The sequence below is a fragment of the Nannobrachium achirus genome, assembly GCF_963921795.1.
Source record: "Nannobrachium achirus genome assembly, chromosome: 1".
NCBI lineage: Eukaryota > Metazoa > Chordata > Actinopteri > Myctophiformes > Myctophidae > Nannobrachium > Nannobrachium achirus.
The window spans coordinates 45787563-45811874 of record NC_137810.1 but is presented as its reverse complement, the minus strand read 5'-3'; the positions used below and the strand labels follow the sequence as shown (position 1 = coordinate 45811874).

Here is a 24312-nt window from a genome sequence, read left to right as displayed (position 1 = left end):
CGGACCCCCATTTGAAAAGTTAAGCCAGGGACCCGGACCCCATCAGAGAAGCTTTTTACGGTGATTCTCAACCCTGACCCCCAGTTTGACATGCATTAGGCTACGGACCGCCATTTAATAGTAGGCCTATTCCTATCTCTGAGACCCCAATTTATAGGCCTATTGTAAAATACAATACAATGTCAATTATCTCATTTAGCTGAGGACCCCCTGGAACTCCGCCAAGGACCCTTGGGGGTCCCTGGAGGCTGGACCCCACTTTGAGAACCAATCACGTAGGCCTAGTAGGGCAAGTGGTTCCCAATGGGGGTCAGGAAGGTCAGGGAGGTCCCCAAGTTATTTGGGGGGGGGGGGGGAGGGGGGCAGTTCAAATATGATTATTTTGTGGGGTCACGGCCACAGATATAAAAAGCTAGATAGCTCTTCCGCCGATGCAGTTCATTGGAGCGACGCGTCAAACTGGATAGGCAGAAGTACGGAAGTGCCAAAAGCACGCTGCCACTCAAAGTGACTACTGGCCAATCGCAGCGCATGTTTTCCAGGACTTCAATGGTGACTCCACGCCTGCATCCATACAGTCTTGTACAAATTGCCTATCCTCCAAGACGCACGCCCCAGAGCCGAAGGAGGCGTCTACCTTTTTATGTCTATGGTCACGGCCCCACAAAACAGAACCCAAAACAGAACCCTTGATGCAGGCTATTACTCTCGTAGTGCAACGAAGGTGTTGCTTGCTGACAAGCGACAAGATGTTAAGTTCTTTGATTTTTGCTGAATAAAGACCCCAAATCAAGACAACACTGTTGTAGGCTACCACAAAGTATATAAAACAGGGCTTAAAGGACAACTTCACCCACTTTCAACTTATCCTTATATAGGCTAATATAATTGGTCCTCACTCCACTAATGCGCAGCATGATATGGTACCATTTCTTTCTATTCACTCTGTCTCATAGGAGGGCTGTGCACAGTTCAGAAACACACCTACCGGTGACATCATATAGGGCACGGTCACACACATTCTGCCTATGAGAGTGGATTATGCTAATGCAATGAGAATGGCATTGTTCAATGTTCTTGCGCAGCTTTCGGCGTGATTGATTTTGATTGTGCACCAGTACCGTGCAGACCTTGCTTTTATGCTTGAAGCAGATACATTCTCCACGCAGATGCTGCTTTTCCTCCTGTCCACATTGTCCTCTGAGACAGTGATTATGCAAAAAACTAATCCCCAATCACATACACACCCATTGTAACTGTTACAATGGTGTGATTGGGGATTGGTCCATTATATGAAGAGTTGAAAATGGTGATATCACGTCCTTTAAGTGATTAGTCAATTAGAAAAGTGGTTGATGTGATCTCTACCCACGTTATAGTAACCTGATGCACATGAAGAAAATGCTGTTTTCTTCTGATTACCTGACAAGTGGCAACCAATCAACTAGCCAACCACCCGCAACCACCACGCGTCCATCCACCCGGGTGATGGGATCTAAAAACTCAACCTTATGGAGGTCCTCACATATACAGTATATCTATGGGTCCTCACCCCTACGTTTTCCCATGTGGGTAAACTTTGAGCGACGGTCCCTTGTGGTGGGCGGTTCCTCCGAAGTGTGTGCGTGCGTGTGCGTGCGTGCGTGCGTGCGTGTGTGTGGCGCGCGTGCGTGCTTTGATGAATGAATGATTTGAGGGAGAAACCCAAATGCAGGCTTCAATTTCCAGTGATTTAATTGAAGCCATAGCATCTATTTATGGTTTAACTCCACCTTTGCTCTTAAGAGCACCATGGTTTAGTTGAAGCAGACCATAAAACAGATTTAATTTGATATATAAGTTTACATGTAAATCACAAAAGATACAATAACACAACAAGTTACCGCTTTAATATTGGTTCCATAAGGTTACTACACTACTGAGGAAGCTTGTAGCATAGGCCTACACAGTGAAATTTAAATCCTGACATTTAACCAAATGAACCCCAAACTGAAGGCAAGACTTGATTGAAAACAGCCAATGTTGGATGCCGGATACGATAATAAATAGCTATTGAAGTAGCGGGTGTTATTGAAAAGAACAGGTCAAGAGATCAAGCACAAAGGGACACAGTGGTGCAGTCGGTAGTGCTGACGCCTCACAGCTAGAAGGTCCCGGGTTCAATTCCCGCCGGGGCGCTGGAGGTGTGTTCTCTCCTCTGTGTCATCATTGCCCATACCCTAAGTGGGTTGGTGAAAGGGCCTTTCTGTGTGGAGTTTGCATGTTCTCCCCATGTCCCCTAGGCTAGGTACCCTCACAAAACATTCAGTAATCCTGGTCTCTATACCTGCGTAGGTCAGCCTCATGGAGGGGAAAGGAACTGGTTAGAATAACGTGTTCCTTCCACACACAATGTCCTACCGGGGAAACTCCCCACTGACACTGTCAGATGATAACAAGCGGCCTGGTCACTCCTCATGCTTTGAAGAAAGCATGAGCTCAGTCCAGGGCTCTCCCCAGGTTGGCAGAGGGAGAGAAGTGCCCAGGATTACAGTTTAGGCAATTGGCAGTTGGCACCGAGTGAAAAATGACTTGCAAAAGTTGCAAAGGAACGCTTTCTACCAAATACTTCCTTAGTAACAAATGGATAAATTAACACTTTATTTCAATTATTGAGTTATTACTTTTTACAATTTTCCACACATTGATAGTTTTAGATAAAAGATACTTGGAAAATAAGTGTCCAGCTAAAGAATCTAAGAATCTTTTACCACTTTCTAAGCCCATCACAGTTCAAAATACAAGCCTTCCGAATTACGACACGAATGGTTTCAAACTCCAAAACACATAAAAAGCTCAGATTACGTTTATTTTTATTATCAGCATAAAACCACCATGGGTAATGAAGTAAATACATGTCTTGACAGAGCCACAGTGTTTCAACAGAGCTTTCATCATATTGCAATAACACATTGCAGCATGTTGCATAGCAACTGCTATTATATCGATTCCTTTTTGGATTAATTGAATAATCGAGATTTTTTTTTATATTGAAATTAGTTTTACATGTCAGCAAATTGATTAACCACTCAGCATTATACTTACATCGCACAACGGTATAATGCAAAACAAATGAAAATAGTAGATAAACTAGCAAATGTGATGTGTTGTGAGCTTATAGATCAGCTACTGTATTTTCAAACACTTCCCATCGTCACCCATCACATTATGCTGAATAGCCTATATGTTTTCACTTCTGATTCACAACATGTACTAAAGGGCTGTCGCCTCATAGTCGATTAATCAATTAATCGATTAGTTGATTAATATACTTTTTTGATGCACATCTCTTGTAAACTCTGGTTATAGCCATTCATTTTACCAGTGTGCTTCTGGTGTCATTGTGAAATGACACCGAAAAGGCTGGTCTCTGCATGGTGATATGCAGCAGACACTGTTTTACACACAGGTTGGTTAAATCACCAAATCAATTAGTCGATCAATTCTTATAAGGTATGACTATTAATCAATTAAGATTTGTTTTTGTCTAGGACCACCCTTGTATGTATAACAGCAACCTGGTATAAGCTTATAACAGTTTCTCAAAATGGAAAATTATTTCAACAATCTCACACGATTGTTAACTTTCCTAAGAGCAATTCCTATACATCTTCCAGTGGGGGTAAAAATTAAAATCAAGTTCATAGAATGTGTGAGTGAAAAAGAGATATAAATACCTGCTGTCTTCTTCTAAAGAATGTATGTACAATACATCTGTAAAAGTCCACCATATGTTTGCCGACTATAAAGCATGCATCCATTCCAAAGTCAACTAAAAAGAGCAATTAAAGGCATGTAAGGCTATAGCACAGAAAGAAAACATGTTCTGTGTAACTACTTTGTAATACTGTATCATCAAGTCACATCATTTATTACACTCACTTTAACCTTCAGGTAATCTAAAAGTCCCCAGAACCTTCAGGTTAAATCTGCCACATTTCTTTGTATAAGAGCTCCACCTAGTGGGTAAAGATCAGAACAACCCATGGGTGTGCCTACAGTATTTAAGCCTGCAACATATTCTAAAACTAGGATTCTTCTGGCTCACAATGCATCGCTGTAGAAAGAAACATTTCATTGTGATACAGATCAATGTAGGATATTAAAATGTCTGTTCCATTGATCAGAACAATCGATTGATCATTCAAATAAGCCCACCCATCCATCTGACCGCTTAACTTGGGGTCATCCCTATGTTCCCCAGGTTCTACAGTATGTTCCCCCACTTACCTTAGGGTTAGGGTTAGTTCTAGGGTTGGGTTTAGTGTTGTTAGCGGGGAACATAGAACCCGGGGAACATACAGTAGACACGGTTTTCAAGTGGGCCCTGATTCAGAAAAGTATGAGAACTACTGCTTTAAAAGGAATAGTTCACCCAAAAAAATGACGTATCAATTACACACCCCATGAAGCCTTGAGTTCATGGAGAATTCTTTTGTTTTTGTCGCATTCCTGAGCCAATAATTCGATGACCAGGTCATTGGTCAATAGGAGACTCAGGAGGAGACTCTCCGAGTCCAGGGACTCAAATTTATAGAAAATAAGTCACTACTTTATGGAAAAGTGATACTGTATCTTAGGGGTAGTGGACCTAAAGCTGAAGAAGACCAAATATCTATTGTGATTTCAACATCTTTATCACCGGCAACAACTGTGTCCAACTGTCCATGTTGCCCAAGTTATTTCCTGTGGACTATTGCACACTGTATGGCATCTGTCACATGACAACTGTTTCTTAATCCCTCCACTGTGACTCTCCTTTACCATTGAGACATATAGCTCATGCTAAGGAGAGTCAGATACATTGAATGAACTGGTACCAGATAGGGGACTCTTTGACTCGCTATGCAAGCAGGCTCTGATGAGGAATTAACACACACGCACACACACGCGCGCGATAACAACTACCTGTACTTCTCGTACAACAAATACTGAAAAACATCTTGGGCAGAATCTGAAACACCACAACGCATATTATCGCGGGACATTGTGGGCTTGTAACCCTATTTTTGAAACTTGAAACGATTTTGTGCCTAATAGCTCAGTTAAGTGGAGACCATTTTGACAATGGCCTAGAAGACAATGGTCAGACTGTAACTGTTGGCCAACGTTTTTCTCATATTAGACCAGAATGACTTGAAATGAACCGAGTACGTACACAGGATCAATGTCTTGCTCCAGGGCACTTTGACAGCACATATAAAGTACATCTACCTTGTGGACTGAAGGGTCATCCTAGCCAGTAAACAGCCATGTCCCCAAACTCGACTGTGTTCACTGCTACGGATTTGGATCAGAAAGTTGAAAAACAAAAAAGATCTATAGGCTGGTTGTTTCCATTATAAATAAATGATAGATAAGACGTCTGGCTGTTCATTCATCTAACTGCAAAGATGAGGTCACGGAGGCGTTAAATGGACATTTATTAAAAGTGTTGTTCCAAGACATGTTCTTCGGCACTCATAAGAAAGCAAAACACAACACAGTGTCACATCGTTGTCATATAAATATGAGGCGACATTACTGTACCTCTGTAGTTGTTATTGTGTGATATAAATAGGTGGTGATGTACACTCACAGGTTTTAACCACTTAAACCCTAAATACTCAAGTTGACCAGGGTCCCCCCCTACCCAGGGCTCAATACTAGGTCCGCTAATATTTCCCTTTACAACAAATCTCTTTGCCGAGATTGCAGATGAGCTATTTTCGCTGAATGCTCGACACCAGAATAGGGACGGACTAGGGTTTATGTGATTAAAACATAAGAGACAGCCATCTTCTGAAAGATATATAATAAAGCTTTAAACATTAGCAGAAGACATACATCCATCATTATAAGCCCTGTATTTACAGCACAATGTATTCATCAGACAGGTAAACATATGGCAGGCAGAGATTATTGTCAGCAACTTTGTCTATCAAGAATGCATAAATTACAAAGAAATAAATGCCACCATGTGAAGTTACAAAATATGACATTCAGAGTGAGACGCTAAAAGCCTGAGAAACCCACACACACACACATACGCATGCACAGTGAGTGACACGCACGCACGTTGCACGCACACAAACTTTGGTTGTTGACAACAAAAATACGACTTTTAAGTTAATTTAAAAAAAGCACTGGCAGGTCAAGTTTTCATCAGACCGTAGTCGAAATTATGAAGATGACTGTTTTTACATAACCTGAATAAGCGTTTCACAAAAGCTAAGACAGTTCAAATGTATAAATATACATTTATAAATATGTTAGAAAGTTGCAATATGGATTTATAAGGTATTATAAGTGCTTGCTCAGGGGTTGTTAACCGGAAAAGTGCTTTCAAGTTCGGGTCTGTATGTCTAAATTCATTACCGTTTTGACCGTTTTTTGACCGTATGCATTTCTGTTCATATTGAAATCTGAATTATTATTAGATTTTCCCAATGAAAGACTTAGTCAGGGTATCAAAACATCTATACTTACAGTAAACTTAATGAGAGTTTAGTTATGCTGAGTCTATAAAAGATCAAAGAAAGCTAGCTGAGACAATCTGTATGCAGAGAAAAGGATAGACTATTCCCACAACATTATCCTCAAGCAAAAACCTCATATCTGCACAGTGAGTAAATGATCAAACATGTTATATTATTAAGCACAATAGAACCTTATTATTTTATATCCTTAATAAAAGACAGACCAAATATGAATGACCTTGTGTCTGTGCAGGACAGACTTTTGATTTGATGTATGTCACAACAATGTCACTTTATGCAAATCCTATTGATTTGAAGTTATATACTGTACACACATTGTGCTTTGTTGTTTGCAGGGGAAACGGTGCTAATTTCATTATCTTTAGCACTTTCTTTTTTCCTATCTGAACTTTGTTTTCAAGTTTTGGAAGCGTTTACACTTTCTGTACACTGTGTGACACAATAGTGTTTGAATGGGAAAAAGGGCAAGGAACAAAAAGAACACTGTGTTGTGTTCATACACTAGGTCAGCAGTGGACTAGATCCAATTCATCCTGTCTCATCTTTATCTTAGCACCTATAACGCATTGCTATAGCATTATTTTTTACCATAAAAGAAAGCCCACTTAAAAGGAGAATTTCACTTAAAGACACCCTTGGGGTCATTTGCATGTCTACTCTACTCTTTTGTGTGCACCGCAGACACGTTTTAAGTTGCTTCATCCAATATTTAGATATCCAATATTCATTTGATCAAACACATCCTATATACAGGTAAGCCCATTCAACTTCTAACTCCATGTTAACCATGTAAGACTTCAAGACTTCCCAGCAAAGGAAGAAGACCCAAGACCGAAGCTCCTGAAGGCAAATCAAAACTGCCTTTTCGCAGTCAGAATTAAACTTTCCGTTATCTGCTTAATTTTCGTTTTATTGCCAAATGTGCAATTTTACAATGTTTTTATGTTTGAAAACACATCTCCCTCCTTCTGGGGACTGATATTGTCCTTTTAATGAATGAGGAAACCTTAATTTTTCCATAGGTTATTTCATAATTCTAATATTTTCTGTAACGTAATGTTGCACCAGGGAGATACAAGATGAAATAACTAATCGATATCTAAACACTGAATAAAGCAACTTAAAAACTGTCTGGGGTGGGGGATTAGACGTGAAAATGACCCAAGGTATTTTAAAGTGAAATTCCAGTTGGCACATTGACAGGGCCACGGTGGTGATAGGGACTACACAGACTACACAGAATGGAAGAGGGGACACACGACCTGTACTGAAGCTGCATTTCACCTGTGTGTACCTGTCAGAAAAGCAGAGGGAGAGACGGGGCGGGGGGAGTAAGATGTAGAGAAGGGAGTGGAGTGGCGGCGTCTTGCTCTCAGCTCATGTGTTCCAGGTAGGCAGACAGCAGGGGATTGGGTGGGAGGAACTCCTCCTGTTTGTTCAGCACCTCAGTCTGCCGGGCGCCCTTACAGTCGGAGCCTGACGGGCACAACACCAACCAACGTTACTTTACTGTCACATACTGTTTGACTGGCACGCTGCACTTTTACACCACGGATGTGTAACACCCGGGGATCAAACCTGGGTCTCCTGCATGGAAAGCCAACATCTTATCCACTAGCCTAAAGGGGAATTCCCCCATTGGCCAGGGGAGATATTAGGCTTTTGGCAGAGGTTCAGGCAGAGGCTCTGAGCCAATACTGCTACATATGCTTGCTTACACTTCTATCACTTCATCTATTTTAGACTTTGTAGCACAATGTTGTTGCACGAAAATAGCCAAAACAGTCAATCGAGAAGCTCAGCTATGTATATTATGCACTGTGAGTGAGCTTGTAGTTTTCAATTTCTTTGTGACTTACATTTGTATTGGCCACTTTGCATATCAAACCAACAGACAGACAATAACAATTCTGAGAGCCATATGCCAGTAGTTCTCTACTTCTGAAAATGTTTGAACATTGCTTTGCCTATAAAGATGAAGATTTGTTTGGTTGAAGCAATAGCCATGCAAGTAGCATATTTGTCATACATTTATTATAGATATAAAACATATTCTTCTCCAAATATGTGAAATGTGTCCAGAAAGATACTAACTTGCTGAAACCAGGTCCATGTACTGGCAGATGGCATGGAGCAGCAGTCTCTCAAAGCTGATGGACAAACACAGACAACATCACATGAAGTTATCTCACACATAACTTCATTATGTCCAAAACAATTACTTTTCAGGATTCAAACAGGATCTTTTTTTTGCAAAAGTAGCTGATCTACAAGCTCAAAACGCGTCGCTTTGAGCTGCCTTTCGAGTTTGCAGATCTGCTACTTTTGATGCTTTTGCGTGACCCCGTACTATGATCAAGTAGGGCATTGATTTACGAAAAACACGAAAATGTAAAACATGGGAGATACAGGTAGGACGTTTTTGCCCAACAGCGACAATAAGAAGTGAGGACAAAACAGCCATTTATCTGTCTCTTTTATATGTCCCTCCACAACATAAAAGAGCATCCTGTCTTCCATTCCCCCCCCCCACCCCCCCCGTTCTGACTCTCGCCGATCGTAACTACTGGGGGCCTGGCTTACGGATCCGGATCTGAACCCCAGTAATGGCTTGGTAGGCTCACCTACTGCTTAAACCATCAAACAGCACAAGTTTCATGTTTAGGAGAGTAACCTACAGTACCTGCTACCGAGGTTGGTGGTGTAAACGGAGCGAGGCTGAGCAACGAAGAAGCTCAGCAGGTCTCCCTCCAGCACCTCCAGGGTCCCCTGAGAGGAACAGAGGAGACAAGGCCGCCCGTCAGTCACACTATAAGGGACGGCCATCACCGGTGACGATGGTACACTGTCTTAGCAGAGTGAGCCGATACTCACCATGGGGATCTGTTTGCGTTTGAGCGTCGCCCGCAGCCTGCGATCGATCCTCTGGAAGCAGCCCTGAGCGCTGAAGGTGGGATTGACTGCGGAGAGAGAGAGAGTCAACTGATCTTCACGCGTCGAATTTCAATCGCCGGCGCTCCCACTGGATTAGTGTCAAAGCGTCCTTGAGCAAGACACTGAACCCCTAGCTGCTCCCGAATTTATACTATATGTTTTTTCATTATTATTATTGTTATAATACATATTGTCCCTGTTGGGCAGAAAGCTTGTATCTCCAAGATTCAAATGTGTATGTTTTTTTGGTAAATTAAAGCCCTACTTCATCATACAAGAGTGTCGCAAAAAGGTTTTGAAAATAGCAGATCTACAAGCACACAATGCCTCGAGATGCGAGGCGCTGTGTGCTTGTAGATAGGCTATTTTCACTAGTTTAGATCATTTTTAGAATGATAAATACAAAACAGTTTTGGACATACTACAAGGTTTCCACCCGACAACGACGATATATTTAGGAGACAGGACGTTAACAAGGATATTGTAACATCTATTACGTTGAAGCTGGGTGTGTTGTGTGTATAATTATGTGGTGAGATGATACTGACAGTTAGGGCTGTCACAATTATTACATAATCGTCTAATCACAATTATTTGACATAATCGCAAATATTTTGTCATAATCGTCATAATCGTGAATGTTGAAAAATGTTCATACATTTACAAACATTTTCAGAAATAGTGGAAATAGCAGATCTACAAGCTCACAACGCGTCGCATCGCGACGTGTTGTGAGCTTGTAGATCGGCTATTTCCACTATTAATGTTATTTTTTATGTAGAAAGTTGTCAACTATGTCACTAATTTCTTTGTATATTTAGGTTATGTGTCACATCTGCCCTGTGCAACTTCAAAGCCGAACAGAAATGTACATAGAACGTCCTGAGTTACCCAAACATCCGGTAACATGTATATTATCTCACCAGCCCTGGGCTCCTTGTCCCCGGTGTTGTTCTTCCTCTTGGCGTCTTCCTCCAGCAGAGCCAGCAGCTTCTCCTGCTCCTCTCCTGAGCGGTTCATGAAGTCGTTCCACAGCTGCCAGGGCAAGAGGTCAAGGGTCAGGAGCGTTTAAAAAAAAAAAGAAGAAAAAAAAAAAAAAAAGGGTATTTGCACCCTATTTCAATAATAGTGCGACGATTCGTAAGGATCAAAGCTAGTTCAGGGGGCGGTCCCAAGGGAGCGCGCGCGCGGAGGGGGGTGGGTCACTAGGTCCTGCCCCCCCCCTTACCCATAGTTCTTAGGGAAGTCAGATGGTGGGACTCAGTCTTGTTGCATAGCACTGCTGCTGCTACCACGCTGCAGTACACACACAAGTGCCACACTTGTTGCTTGCAGGTAGCTGTGCTGTTGCCCACCGCTTGGAGAGGGTGCCTAACTGGGCTGAGTATTTCTGGCTGTTTCTGCTATTTTACTATCGCTCAATTCATATTCTTAGCTGCCAAACTAAGAAGCTGTGTTATTGGCCAGGTTGTATGGGAAGTTTGAGATTGTTGTTCTGGTAATCGCTGAATTCTAAACTGCTGTTTCAAGGTTCAGATTGCTTGCTATCGTTGCTGGTGCCTAGCTGATTTCTGTACTTTCAGTTGTTTGTTGCTAAAGCTATTTCAAAGGTGCTACAGGCTTGCTAAAGTTGCTAAAGGTAAACTCAGTATCATAGAAGTTGGCTGTGGCTACGGGCTAAATGCTAACTTATTTCGTGCCCTGGTGGGCCTATACTGGGCTACCATGAGTTAAAGTAATTTCAGCTGTTGGGTTTGTCGATATGTCAGTGCTTTGCAACGGCGCGGGCCGTATCAGCTAGCGCGGAACAACAGGTTTAATGTACAGTCAGCTAGGAGCTAGGTGGCTATTGCTAGCCGGCTATTTCGGTAAGGATGCTGTTAGCTGGTAAATAAATGGTTTCTGTCGCTTCTTGGACCACAGTAGGGCTGCTGCCAGTTACCGTGGCGTAGAAGCCCTCGCGGGATGAATTATTAAATACAGTAATCGCCTCTTTGAGAAGCCTATAAAGGATGTCTGTCTGCGTGGGCTCCTGAGAGGAGGAAACCCGCAAGCTCATAGGTGCCACAGTTTACGTGCAACAATGTTTTGCTTCCGCTAACGCAAGTCGTGCCTGTCTGTCCTGACGTCACCAGTTGAACTCGCTAGTGCATGCAGGGAATCGTAGTCTTCTCTATATGCTCGGTAGCTCCAGCTAAATATTCTCTTCTGCTACGGTAGGAGCCATCGTTCATTCCAGCCACGAGCTGTCTGTTGATGGTCGGCTAGCTTGCAACTCAGAACTCATGTAGCTAAAGAGGTTTGCTAACGTTCCGTAATGACTCTTCAAGCTGCCTATTCCATGGGGGTTGCGTGTGTCCGTGGTCAGCAGCTACCTAGCATACAGGCTAGCAGAGGGTAACGTCACGAAGCGAAGGGCACATGGGTAATGTGGCTCTCTCTAGCATTTAACCTCCAGGTCATCTGGTCCGTTACGATTCTTTTTCGTTATTATATTATTTTGTGTGCACGCGCAGTTCATAGGGCAGGGATGCGCATGTATTATCAATGTCTATGCTTCGCTTGTGCGCACTGTACAAGCTTAGCATACAGGCTTCGTTGCTGTTCATGAGGATCTTGCCTGGTCTCGGTTAATGCTAGCTTTGCCCAAGCTGCGGCTGCCTGCTGGCATAGCAGCTGATGATGGTTGCCGATGCTACTCTGGTGAAAACGCTAACATCTGTTTATGTTTGCAGCTCGGGCCAGAAACTGCCGCGTGTCTGTTGGCATCAGGGCGGCGTCGAGTGTGGCAGCGTTGAAGTCATTGGATACTATCCTCTATCGAGCTGCCGTATTGTTTCAATCTAAGGTTATAGTTCTGGGTCTCTGCGTATCGCACTGTATGTCCTTGCGGTGTTTCCGTAGCTGCGGCACTCGAGCTAATAATTACAGCTAAGGCTACTGCTAGTGAAAAATGACGAGTTGTTTATCTTTACAATCACATTAAAGCGGCCACAGGACTGTTGCAGCATGTTCACCATTGCAGCTCCAGGATAAAGGCTGCTAACGCCATGCTTTCTTTTCAGCTCAGGCTAAAGTGCTACATGTCTGTTGCTGCAGCTCACGCCAAAGCGAATACTTGTTGGTTGCTAACATTCTGTTTGTTATTTCAGCGCCAAGCCGGAGTGGCTGCAGGCCCACTGCTACGTCATCAGGTTATCATGGCAGCTTTATGCTAAAGCGGCTACATGTTCCACTAATCGTGTTTTACTTTTTAGCTTCTTGCTGCGGCTGCTACATGTCTAAATGCTAACATAATTTCTATCCTTTCAGCTCATGCTGGAGCTGCTGCATAGCTGCTACTACAGCAGGTCGCCATAGCAGCATGGCGCTGCAGCTGCTGAGGTTTTCTGCTAACAGATTTATCATTACAGCTCCAGGCCGGAGCTGCGGCATGCCCCCGCCACGGCATCAGAATAGCATGGCTAAAGCTGCTACATGTTCCACTAAATCGCGTTTTTCTTTATAGCTTCGGGCCACGGCTGCTACATGTTGCTGCTAACATCAGGTTTGTCCTTTCAGCTTCTTGCCGGAGCCGCTGCATAGCGGCTGCTACAGCATGCCATCATTGCAGCGTCGCGCTGCAGCGGCTGAGTGTTTTCTGCTAACATGTTTATCTTTATAGTTTCGTCCACTACTGCATAATTCCATGAGACCAGTCAGGAGTCGGTTAGCACTGGAGAGGGCATTGCTACTACAGCTTCCGCTACTTCTGCCGCTACCATGAGCTGCCAGCCTGCCCGCCCGCATGCCTGCCCGCCTGCCCGCCCTCCCGCCCGCATGCCTGCCCGCCTGCACGCGCCATATTCAGCAGACGGAAGTGGCCTACCGCCAGCCCGCCGCCGCCCGCCTGCCTTCCCACCTGCCTGTCGGCCCTCCCGTCCGGCTGCCCGCCCGCCCGCTACAGCATCAGTTAATGCTATTACTGCTGCTACCATGAGCATGATCCAGCGCTGCGTCGTGCTGGAAGCCTGTGGTGCCGGCCCATCTTCCGGAGGCGCTGTCAGGCTGCGACCGTCGTCGCCACCGCCAGGTCGCAAGGGAACATGGGAAGCTGCAGTTCCAGCACCAGCGGTGGGAACTCCATTCCTCTCGCCAGCTGCAGCTTTCCCAGATGCCCTGAGGAGCCACACTCTAGCAGGTAAATAGCAACGCATTTGCTTGTTCGATTCTGTGAGCGTTCAGCCGCTCTCTAAGCTTGCTAATAATAGGCATCCATAGTTGAATAGCAGCGACTTACTTGTACTGAATGTTGGGATTTAGCCGCTCTCTAGGCTTGCATAGCTTGCCTTTAAAGGTCAAGACGGGTATCTCGTGGAGATTCTCATATGTGCAGCAGCAGACTCTGCAGCAGAGCGCTCCGTGGGCTGCGAAAATCTTCTCTGTGATCCTAAAAGTCAGCGACCTTAGGCGTGGTTTCATTGTTATGGTCAGCTAAAGCTAAGATGGTTATTTCTGCGGCAAGCACATGCGGTCACCAAGGCCAGGCTTAAGATGCGACTAGCACATGGCCTCTGAAGATTGCAGCTCGCAGTTTAAGCAGGGAAGGTACACCAGTGTCAGTCGCAGAACTAACTCTCCTTTCTGTCCTTTCATGTCCATGCTGAACACCGGGCTGTCTGCCCGACGTCCTCGTCTCACGACCCCCGGAGAGAGCTGCCAGATTTGCGGCCCGCCCCTCTTCACTCTGCATTCTCTCCGGATCGGAGCAGCCACACCACCAGCACTTCTGGTGCCCTCAGCTAACTCAAGATCCTGCACGCCAAGCTATCAAGCACACACAACACAGGACTGACCGAAGCGTAATGGTTCCAAGCTGGAGTTGGACGCGTTTCAGTTAACGCTTCTGCTGCTGATGCTAATAGTGCTGCAGGCACTATTAGCAGGGTTGTTCCATAGGGTTCATTTTGCTGCTTCTGCTGCGTTACTCGGGGCACGCGCCCCTGATAGGTTGCATGTTTTATTTGCTGCTTCTGTTGCGTTACTCGGGGCACGCGCCCCTGATAGGTTGCGGGCCACGATAAATATTACGCTTTAATATTTCAATCTTGCAAAAGCTAGGTGGTTGCTGGGGTGTTAGTTAGGTAGGATGTGAAGCTGTATGGCGCTGTAGTTATATGAATTAAAGGTTTCATCGCTGCTTCTGGTTCTGCTGTCTATATATATATACGTCCATGTTGCTGCTCCTGCTTTTCTCTAGGGTGTTTTAGTATGGCTTCAGTCAGATTGCAGTATATCGTTATAGTCAGCAGTACCACCTTCCTCACCGTTGGTTCGGTCTGCCAGCTGCTAACATTCTTAATTATTAAATTGCTTTAGCAGTACTTATAGCGTTTTTGGCAAGCTGCCAATATCATTGCTTAGTATTTTGCCTTAGTAATATTCGCTCTGCCAGATGCTAATATGCTTAATTATTATATTTTTGCGTTAGCAGGAAAGGCAGTTCATAGTTTGCCCCGCAGTAATGATAACTTAATCGCTAGAGTCACAGCAGAGCTGCCTTCCTCGCAGTTGGCTAGCACTGGCATGGGATTCTGAGATTTTGGCGTGCTTTGGGGGTTTGTAGTTTTGGGGGGTATCGGGCCAGGGCTCGCTGTAACTAAATTATGCCCTCGATGCTCATGGTAACATGAGGATCGTGGGTTCAGCGAGCCATGGCCCGAGGCAGAACCCCATGCCAAACCATGCTAACTTAGGCTATAGATTCTATGCTGTCTTATAGTAGAGCTAAGGTAGGCTGCCAATACTATGCGCTTAGATATAGGCTTAGATTCTATGCTGTCTCTATAGTAGGGTGCTCAATATGCCATGCTGTGTGATGCTTGCTTTCTGCCTTCATTCTGGTCAATAAAGTATATCTTAACCCAAGTGATCGTCTCCTGAAATAGTGCGACGATTCGTAAGGATCAAAGCTAGTTCAGGGGGCGGTCCCAAGGGAGCGCGCGCGCGGAGGGGGGTGGGTCACTAGGTCCTGCCCCCCCCCTTACCCATAGTTCTTAGGGAAGTCAGATGGTGGGACTCAGTCTTGTTGCATAGCACTGCCCCGCCACCACCCCAGCGCCACCTTCAGGTTCTGCCTTTGATCCCCCTCGGGGGGTATCGGGCCAGGGCTCGCTGTAACTAAATTATGCCCTCGATGCTCATGGTAACATGAGGATCGTGGGTTCAGCGAGCCATGGCCCGAGGCAGAACCCCATGCCAAACCATGCTAACTTAGGCTATAGATTCTATGCTGTCTTATAGTAGAGCTAAGGTAGGCTGCCAATACTATGCGCTTAGATATAGGCTTAGATTCTATGCTGTCTCTATAGTAGGGTGCTCAATATGCCATGCTGTGTGATGCTTGCTTTCTGCCTTCATTCTGGTCAATAAAGTATATCTTAACCCAAGTGATCGTCTCCTGAAATCCTATTATTGGTGTAGCTCCCGTTAGCTAAAAACAGGAAACTGTGATTTTATAATATGTAACCTGGTTTCAACTACTTCCGACCTGGTGTCCCTAGTCTGGCCATGTCGATATAAGTGAACATTAAAAAAAAACAGATATAAGTGATCATTTAAAAAAAAACAAAAAAAACAAAAAAAACATTAAAAACATTCAAAACATTTCAAACCTCACAATATAAATGCATCGTTTTGCAAAATAGAGCTTGTATTTTATTCATTTTTGAAAAGTTTTGAATGCATAAACTAGACCTAGTGTGGTTAACCCATTAAAACCAGGAAAGCATCTGTGTACCCTAATCACAGATCAACATTTGTGAAAATCTTTAAATATATAAATTCTTTAGAGGGAAAACTTTGAACTCAAATGTTTGCTTCTGGGAGTCCCTGCAACAACATAATTTGAGATGAGGGTCCACGGCCAAATACATATAATTTTGGGGGTCCTTGACATAATAAAGAAGTTTGAGCTCCACTGACATAGCAACATACTTTTTTTCATAAAACTGTTTAGGACTAAGAAGACATTTTTAGAATGGGCCTCAGGTCTTGATGGGTTCCTACAGACGGTCTAAACATTGAGGTTGTAGAAGTGTGGTGGTCGTGCCTCAGCGTAGCTCTCGTTGGAACAGGCCTCGGTGAAGATGGAGGGCAGGGCGGGATTGCTGCTGCACATCTCCAGCTCCTCTCTGGTGGAACACTCATCTCTCTCCAGCAGGTTGGCAAGGAAGCGCGCTGTTCAAGGACAAACAAGCATTTAGTCCACTCCTCCTGCTGGCAAAATGCTATCAGTGCAGAATCAATTCAAGGTTATTGTTTCCTTTTTTTGCGTTTCTATGTGATGTTAATAAAGATGAACAGGAAGGTCACAATTAAATACAATTCATTCATTATTTAGATCAGGGGTCTTCAACAGGGGGTCCTCAGAGTTACTACAGGGGGTCCTCCATATCTTTGTGTAATAGAAACCTTTTTCTCCTTTTTTATAATAACCACTTGAACCCTCGCGTCCATATTCTGAGAACTTTAGCCAAAAATAGCAGATCTACAAGCTCGTAGATCTGCTATTTTCGGCAAAGAGGTTCAATGTAGAGGGGAAAAAGAGCAGACTAAGTACAGAGTGAAAGGTCAAGTTTATTAAGTATTGATGGTTCAAGTGGTTAAATATCTGAAAAAACAAATTAACATGAATCAAAAATACACTGATTGTGCTGTCAAACAATGAAACTAAACGGAATCTATGAAAAGGTTATGTAGGTGTCCCTGCTTCATCTCTCTATCAACCAAGGGATCCTTGGCCTGAAAACGTTGAAAACCCCTGATTTCGATCGATTTGAAGAAAATAATCTATTAAAAAAAAAAAAACATTTTTGGAAAAATCTTGAAAGTTTTTAGATTCTTTTTGTTTAGACGGTATTTGCAGATTCGACCCCAGGTCTTAATGGGTTCCAAAAAAGAAAGGACGTCTTACTGTTCTCCTGGCGGCGGAGGCTCTTCTTGCCCTTGGCTCTGGGGGTGAGGTCAGAGTTGCGGATGGCCTGGTTGATGAAGAACTGTTTCCTCTTGGCTGGAGACACTCGCTTAGCCGGAGAGCAGGGCAGAGACGAGCACTTACGCTCCTCTATCAGGCTGAACGGCAGAAACAACAGCTTCATTATTACTAGTGAGTGAGAGGTGGGTCAAACACTCAACTCTCAGCACTGCTCCAGTCAAAGTATAGATACTGTCTGCTGCTCAAATATTACTCACGTACAAGCTGCTCAGTCAATGTTATACTTTTAAAGTACAGGAGTACATGCTTTTGAAAGAATTTGAAAAGTACACCCTTCCCAGAAATGTAGTGAAGTCAAAAATGTAAATAAGTACAGTACTAAAATCATGTTACTGTCCACGGGAGCGTGTCGCTGTTACTACATGTCATCTTTTCGACACCCGACTCTAACCCTCACCTCTGTGGAGTGAGTCGCTAACCCTCCTTTCGAAATGATGGTCGGTCGAAAGAGCGCGATTTCCCCACTGTCCACCACTGATTATTACCATGTCACGAAAATCATCATTACACAGATAGAGGGTAGACTGACTCCCACCCACATTATGGACAATTTCAACTTGCAACCTTTCAGTCAAAAGCATGGCTTCTCTATAAATGACTTAAGCCCTAATTCATACTTTGTTGTCGTACAATGGTGTCGTGCAAAAACAGCACCTCTGCAAGCTCACAAGGCATGGCAATGAAACACATTGAGTTTGCAGCAAACACATTTTGAACATTCTCACCTATGACATCACATAATTGTGGTGGAGTAAAAAGTACAACATTTGCCTCTGATGTAGTTTAGTAGTAGTGTATATAAAAAGGAAATACTCAAATAAATAGACCTCACAATTGTACTTTAACACAGTACTTGAGTAAATATATGTACTCAATTACTTCCAGCAGTGGAACATGCATACTGCATGTGTGTCATATAAAGTGGGTCAGTGGGCTTTACATAGAAGCCCCGCCCCACGCGGAACCCCTGCAGTGTGATTGGCTACTGAGCTGGGTCTGCTCACGCCATATTTAGCCCTCATCCTGCAGGCTGGTAACAACATAAAGAGCTGTTTACATTTAACATGCAAAAAAAAAAAAAAAAAAGAAAAAAAAAGAAAAGAAAAAAACGTTGCAAAGTCAATGCAAATCAATATATTTTATTGTGTAAAGGCTAAAAACAAGCTTGTGTACTCTGTTGCAATGACTAATTCCTAGATAAAACATCAGCATCACATATTTCTGCAACTGCGACTTAATATACTGGAGTGAAGCCATCCGACTTTGCAAAACGGGAGGTGAAGTGAGCCGACGATCAAAGTTCGCTGCGCATCATGTAGTGTAATTACCGTAGGAGCTCGCTGGGGCTGTGACGAAAGCAGGCAATGGTCCTGAAAGATACATAACGTATCTTTTGAGTGTTTTATCAACACAAAGCAGCTATACGGTTTACCCTATAACTCTATGGGTTTACCCAGAGGAAAGTAACTAATTATTTACTCAAGTACTTTTAATTTACCAGAGTAATTTTTTTCTCAGCTTGTAGATCTGCTATTTTCAAACATTAGTAGGCCTATTTTTACTTTTTCTACTTTTACTTTTATTCCAATACTTTTGTACTTTTACTCAAGTACATTTTGATTTTTTACTTGTAACAGAGTATTTCTATATTGCAGTATTTATACTTTTACTCAAGTAATGAATGTGAGTACCACTGGTTTTACCTCATACTATAATCCAACATCAATTAATTGGCTAATCATTGACAGCAACTTAAAAAAAAAAAAAAAAAATCAGTGACCTCATTTTGATTGAATAGTCATGATATTTGAATATTCATGATATTTGACATCTATCTATCTATCTATCTATCTATCTATCTATCTATCTATCTATCTATCTATCTAACCATTACGGCCAAGACCCTTGCAAATTAATGCTGTCCTTTGCCGCAGCGTGATTCACACTTGCAAGGGAATTCCGTCCTTTTATGCACATATATGAAGTACCCTGGTGTCATAAATATTAAGCCCATCAGTCATCTCCATATTTAGGAAAATATGGCCAGATTTTGGCCAACTTAAACAACCAACCAGGCATTGTCTGTCTGTCTGTCTGTCTGTCTGTCTGTCTGTCTGTCTGTCTGTCTGTCTGTCTGTCTGTCTGTCTGTCTGTCTGTCTGTCTGTCTGTCATATATTACTTAGACAATTTCTCTGAAAATAAAATAAAAAAAGACTCCACAATAGGTTTGTTCACAATTCCAATTGGAATCAACTCACATTATCCAACTGTACATGTGATAAAAAAAATTTAAGGTTTTATTGTAGAAAGTGCCTAGGCCTACAGGTAATATAGTAATAATATAGTAATATAGACTTTCTATGGAAAACTTCCTTCATAGGTTTGTTCACCATTCCAATGGGAATCAACTAACAATGTCCCACTCTACCTCTGATAATAGTTTTGTAAGGTTTTACAGTAGAAAAGTGGAGAAATATAGCTTCAAAGTGGCCTACAACGCACATATTTTAGACACTTTCTCTGGACTTTGTGCATTAACCAAAAAACTTCCTTCATAGGTTTGTTCACCATTCCAATTGGTATCAACTAACAATGTCCCACTCTACCTCTGATAATAGTTTTGTAAGGTTTTACAGTGGAAATGTGGAGTAATATAGCTCCAAAGTTGCCTACAACGCACATATTTTAGACACTTTCTCTGGACTTTGTGCATTAACCAAAAAACTTCCTTCATAGGTTTGTTCACCATTCCAATTGGTATCAACTAACAATGTCCCACTCTACCTCTGATAATAGTTTTGTAAGGTTTTACAATAGAAAAGTGGAGGAATATAGCTTCAAAGTGGCCTACGACACACATATTTTAGACACTTTCTCTGGACTTTGTGCATTAACCAAAAAACTTCCTTCATAGATTTGTTCACCATTCCAATTGGAATCAACTAACAATGTCCCACTGTACCTCTGAAAATAGTTTTGAATGGTTTTACAGTAGAAATGTGGAGTAATATAGCTCCAAAGTAGCATACAACGCACATATTTTAGACACTTTCTCTGGACTTTGTGCATTAACCAAAAAACCTCCTTCATAGGTTTGTTCACCATTCCAATTGGTATCAACTAACAATGTCCCACTCTACCTCTGATAATAGTTTTGTAAGGTTTTACAGTGGAAATGTGGAGTAATATAGCTCCAAAGTTGCCTACAACGCACATATTTTAGACACTTTCTCTGGACTTTGCATTAACCAAAAAACTTCCTTCGTAGGTTTGTTCACCATTCCAATTGGTATTAACTAACAATGTCCCACTCTACCTCTGATAATAGTTTTGTAAGGTTTTACAATAGAAAAGTGGAGGAATATAGCTTCAAAGTGGCCTACGACACACATATTTTAGACACTTTCTCTGGACTTTGTGCATTAACCAAAAAACTTCCTTCATAGATTTGTTCACCATTCCAATTGGAATCAACTAACAATGTCCCACTGTACCTCTGATAATAGTTTTGAATGGTTTTACAGTAGAAATGTGGAGTAATATAGCTCCAAAGTGGCATACAACGCACATATTTTAGACACTTTCTCTGGACTTTGTGCATTAACCAAAAAACCTCCTTCATAGGTTTGTTCACCATTCCAATTGGTATCAACTAACGATGTCCCACTCTACCTCTGATAATAGTTTTGTAAGGTTTTACAGTAGAAAAGTGGAGTAATATAGCTTCAAAATGGCCTACAACGCACATATTTTAGACACTTTCTCTGGACTTTGTGCATTAACCAAAAAACCTCCTTCATAGGTTTGTTCACCATTCCAATTGGTATCAACTAACAATGTCCCACTCTACCTCTGACAATAGTTTTGTAAGGTTTTACAGTGGAAATGTGGAGTAATATGGCTTCAAAGTGGCCTACAACTACTATAGTAATAATACAGTAATATAGACTTTCTATGGACTTTGAGCTTTAACCAAAACACTTCCTTCATAGGTTTGTTCACCATTCCAATTGGAATCAACTAACAATGTCCCAATGTACCACTGATAATAGTTTCGTAAGGTTTTACAGTAGAAAAGTGGAGAAATATAGCTTCAAAGTTGCCTACAACGCACATATTTTAGACACTTTCTCTGGACTTTGTGCATTAACCAAAAAACTTCCTTCATAGGTTTGTTCACCATTCCAATTGGAATCAACTAACAATGTCCCACTGTACCTCTGATAATAGGTTTGAATGGTTTTACAGTGGAAATGTGGAGTAATATAGCTCCAAAGTTGCCTACAACGCACATATTTTAGACACTTTCTCTGGACTTTGTGCATTAACCAAAAAACTTCCTTCATAGGTTTGTTCACCATTCCAATTGGAATCAACTAACAATGTCCCACTGTACCTCTGATAATAGTTTTGAATGGTTTTACAGTAGAAATGTGGAGTAATATAGCTCCAAAGTGGCCTACAACGCACATATTTTAGACACTTTCTCTGGACTTTGTGCATTAACCAAAAAACCTCCTTCATAGGTTTGTTCACCATTCCAATTGGTATCAACTAACAATGTCCCACTCTGCATCTGACAATAGTTTTGTAAGGTTTTACACTGGAAATGTGGAGTAATATAGCTTCAAAGTGGCCTACAACTACTATAGTAATAATACAGTAATATAGACTTTCTATGGACTTTGAGCTTTAACCAAAACACTTCCTTCATAGGTTTGTTCACCATTCCAATTGGAATCAACTAACAATGTCCCAATGTACCACTGATAATAGTTTCGTAAGGTTTTACAGTAGAAAAGTGGAGAAATATAGCTTCAAAGTGGCCTACAACGCACATATTTTAGACACTTTCTCTGGACTTTGTGCATTAACCAAAAAACTTCCTTCATAGGTTTGTTCACCATTCCAATTGGTATCAACTAACAATGTCCCACTCTACCTCTGATAATAGTTTTGTAAGGTTTTACAATAGAAAAGTGGAGGAATATAGCTTCAAAGTGGCCTACGACACACATATTTTAGACACTTTCTCTGGACTTTGTGCATTAACCAAAAAACTTCCTTCATAGATTTGTTCACCATTCCAATTGGAATCAACTAACAATGTCCCACTGTACCTCTGATAATAGTTTTGAATGGTTTTACAGTAGAAATGTGGAGTAATATAGCTCCAAAGTGGCATACAACGCACATATTTTAGACACTTTCTCTGGACTTTGTGCATTAACCAAAAAACCTCCTTCATAGGTTTGTTCACCATTCCAATTGGTATCAACTAACAATGTCCCACTCTACCTCTGACAATAGTTTTGTAAGGTTTTACAGTGGAAATGTGGAGTAATATGGCTTCAAAGTGGCCTACAACTACTATAGTAATAATACAGTAATATAGACTTTCTATGGACTTTGAGCTTTAACCAAAACACTTCCTTCATAGGTTTGTTCACCATTCCAATTGGAATCAACTAACAATGTCCCAATGTACCACTGATAATAGCTTCGTAAGGTTTTACAGTAGAAAAGTGGAGAAATATAGCTTCAAAGTTGCCTAAAACGCACATATTTTAGACACTTTCTCTGGACTTTGTGCATTAACCTAAAAACTTCCTTCATAGGTTTGTTCACCATTCCAATTGGTATCAACTAACGATGTCCCACTCTACCTCTGATAATAGTTTTGTAAGGTTTTACAGTAGAAAGGTGGAGTAATATAGCTTCAAAATGGCCTACAACGCACATATTTTAGACACTTTCTCTGGAATTTGTGCATTAACCTAAAAACTTCCTTCATAGGTTTGTTCACCATTCCAATTGGTATCAACTAACGATGTCCCACTCTACCTCTGATAATAGTTTTGTAAGGTTTTACAGTAGAAAAGTGGAGAAATATAGCTTCAAAGTGGCCTACAACTACTATAGTAATAATACAGTAATATAGACTTTCTATGGACTTTGAGCTTTAACCAAAACACTTCCTTCATAGGTTTGTTCACCATTCCAATTGGAATCAACTAACAAGGTCCCACTGTACCTCTGATAATAGGTTTGAATGGTTTTACAGTGGAAATGTGGAGTAATATAGCTTCAAAGTGGCCTACAACTACTATAGTAATAATACAGTAATATAGACTTTCTATGGACTTTGAGCTTTAACCAAAACACTTCCTTCATAGGTTTGTTCACCATTCCAATTGGAATCAACTAACAATGTCCCAATGTACCACTGATAATAGTTTCGTAAGGTTTTACAGTAGAAAAGTGGAGAAATATAGCTCCAAAGTGGCCTACAACGCACATATTTTAGACACTTTCTCTGGACTTTGTGCATTAACCAAAAAACTTCCTTCATAGGTTTGTTCACCATTCCAATTGGTATCAACTAACAATGTCCCACTCTACCTCTGATAATAGTTTTGAATGGTTTTACAGTGGAAATGTGGAGTAATATAGCTCCAACGTTGCCTACAACGCACATATTTTAGACACTTTCTCTGGAATTTGTGCATTAACCAAAAAACTTCCTTCATAGGTTTGTTCACCATTCCAATTGGAATCAACTAACAATGTCCCAATGTACCTCTGACAATAGTTTTGTAAGGTTTTACAGTGGAAATGTGGAGTAATATAGCTTCAAAGTGGCCTACAACTTCTATAGTAATAATACAGTAATATAGACTTTCTATGGACTTTGAGCTTTAACCAAAACACTTCCTTCATAGGTTTGTTCACCATTCCAATTGGAATCAACTAACAATGTCCCAATGTACCACTGATAATAGTTTCGTAAGGTTTTACACTAGAAAAGTGGAGAAATATAGCTC

The 24312-nt window shown here is 41.9% G+C and overlaps 1 protein-coding gene across 1 annotated transcript in view; it reads right to left on the bottom strand.

The window, feature by feature from the left end:
- Window positions 1-5454: 5454 nt before the first annotated feature.
- Window positions 5455-24312, bottom strand: part of r3hdm4 (R3H domain containing 4) — a 32325-nt gene continuing 13467 nt past the window's right edge. Inside the window, exons 2-8 of the mRNA XM_080722369.1 lie at window positions 17407-17564; window positions 16543-16670; window positions 10376-10487; window positions 9393-9478; window positions 9202-9287; window positions 8613-8668; window positions 5455-7994 (exon numbers count right to left, since the gene is read on the bottom strand). Of these exons, the coding sequence (XP_080578495.1) occupies window positions 7891-7994; window positions 8613-8668; window positions 9202-9287; window positions 9393-9478; window positions 10376-10487; window positions 16543-16670; window positions 17407-17564 (730 nt within the window). The 3' untranslated portion in view covers window positions 5455-7890. The remainder of the gene's footprint in view (window positions 7995-8612; window positions 8669-9201; window positions 9288-9392; window positions 9479-10375; window positions 10488-16542; window positions 16671-17406; window positions 17565-24312) is intronic.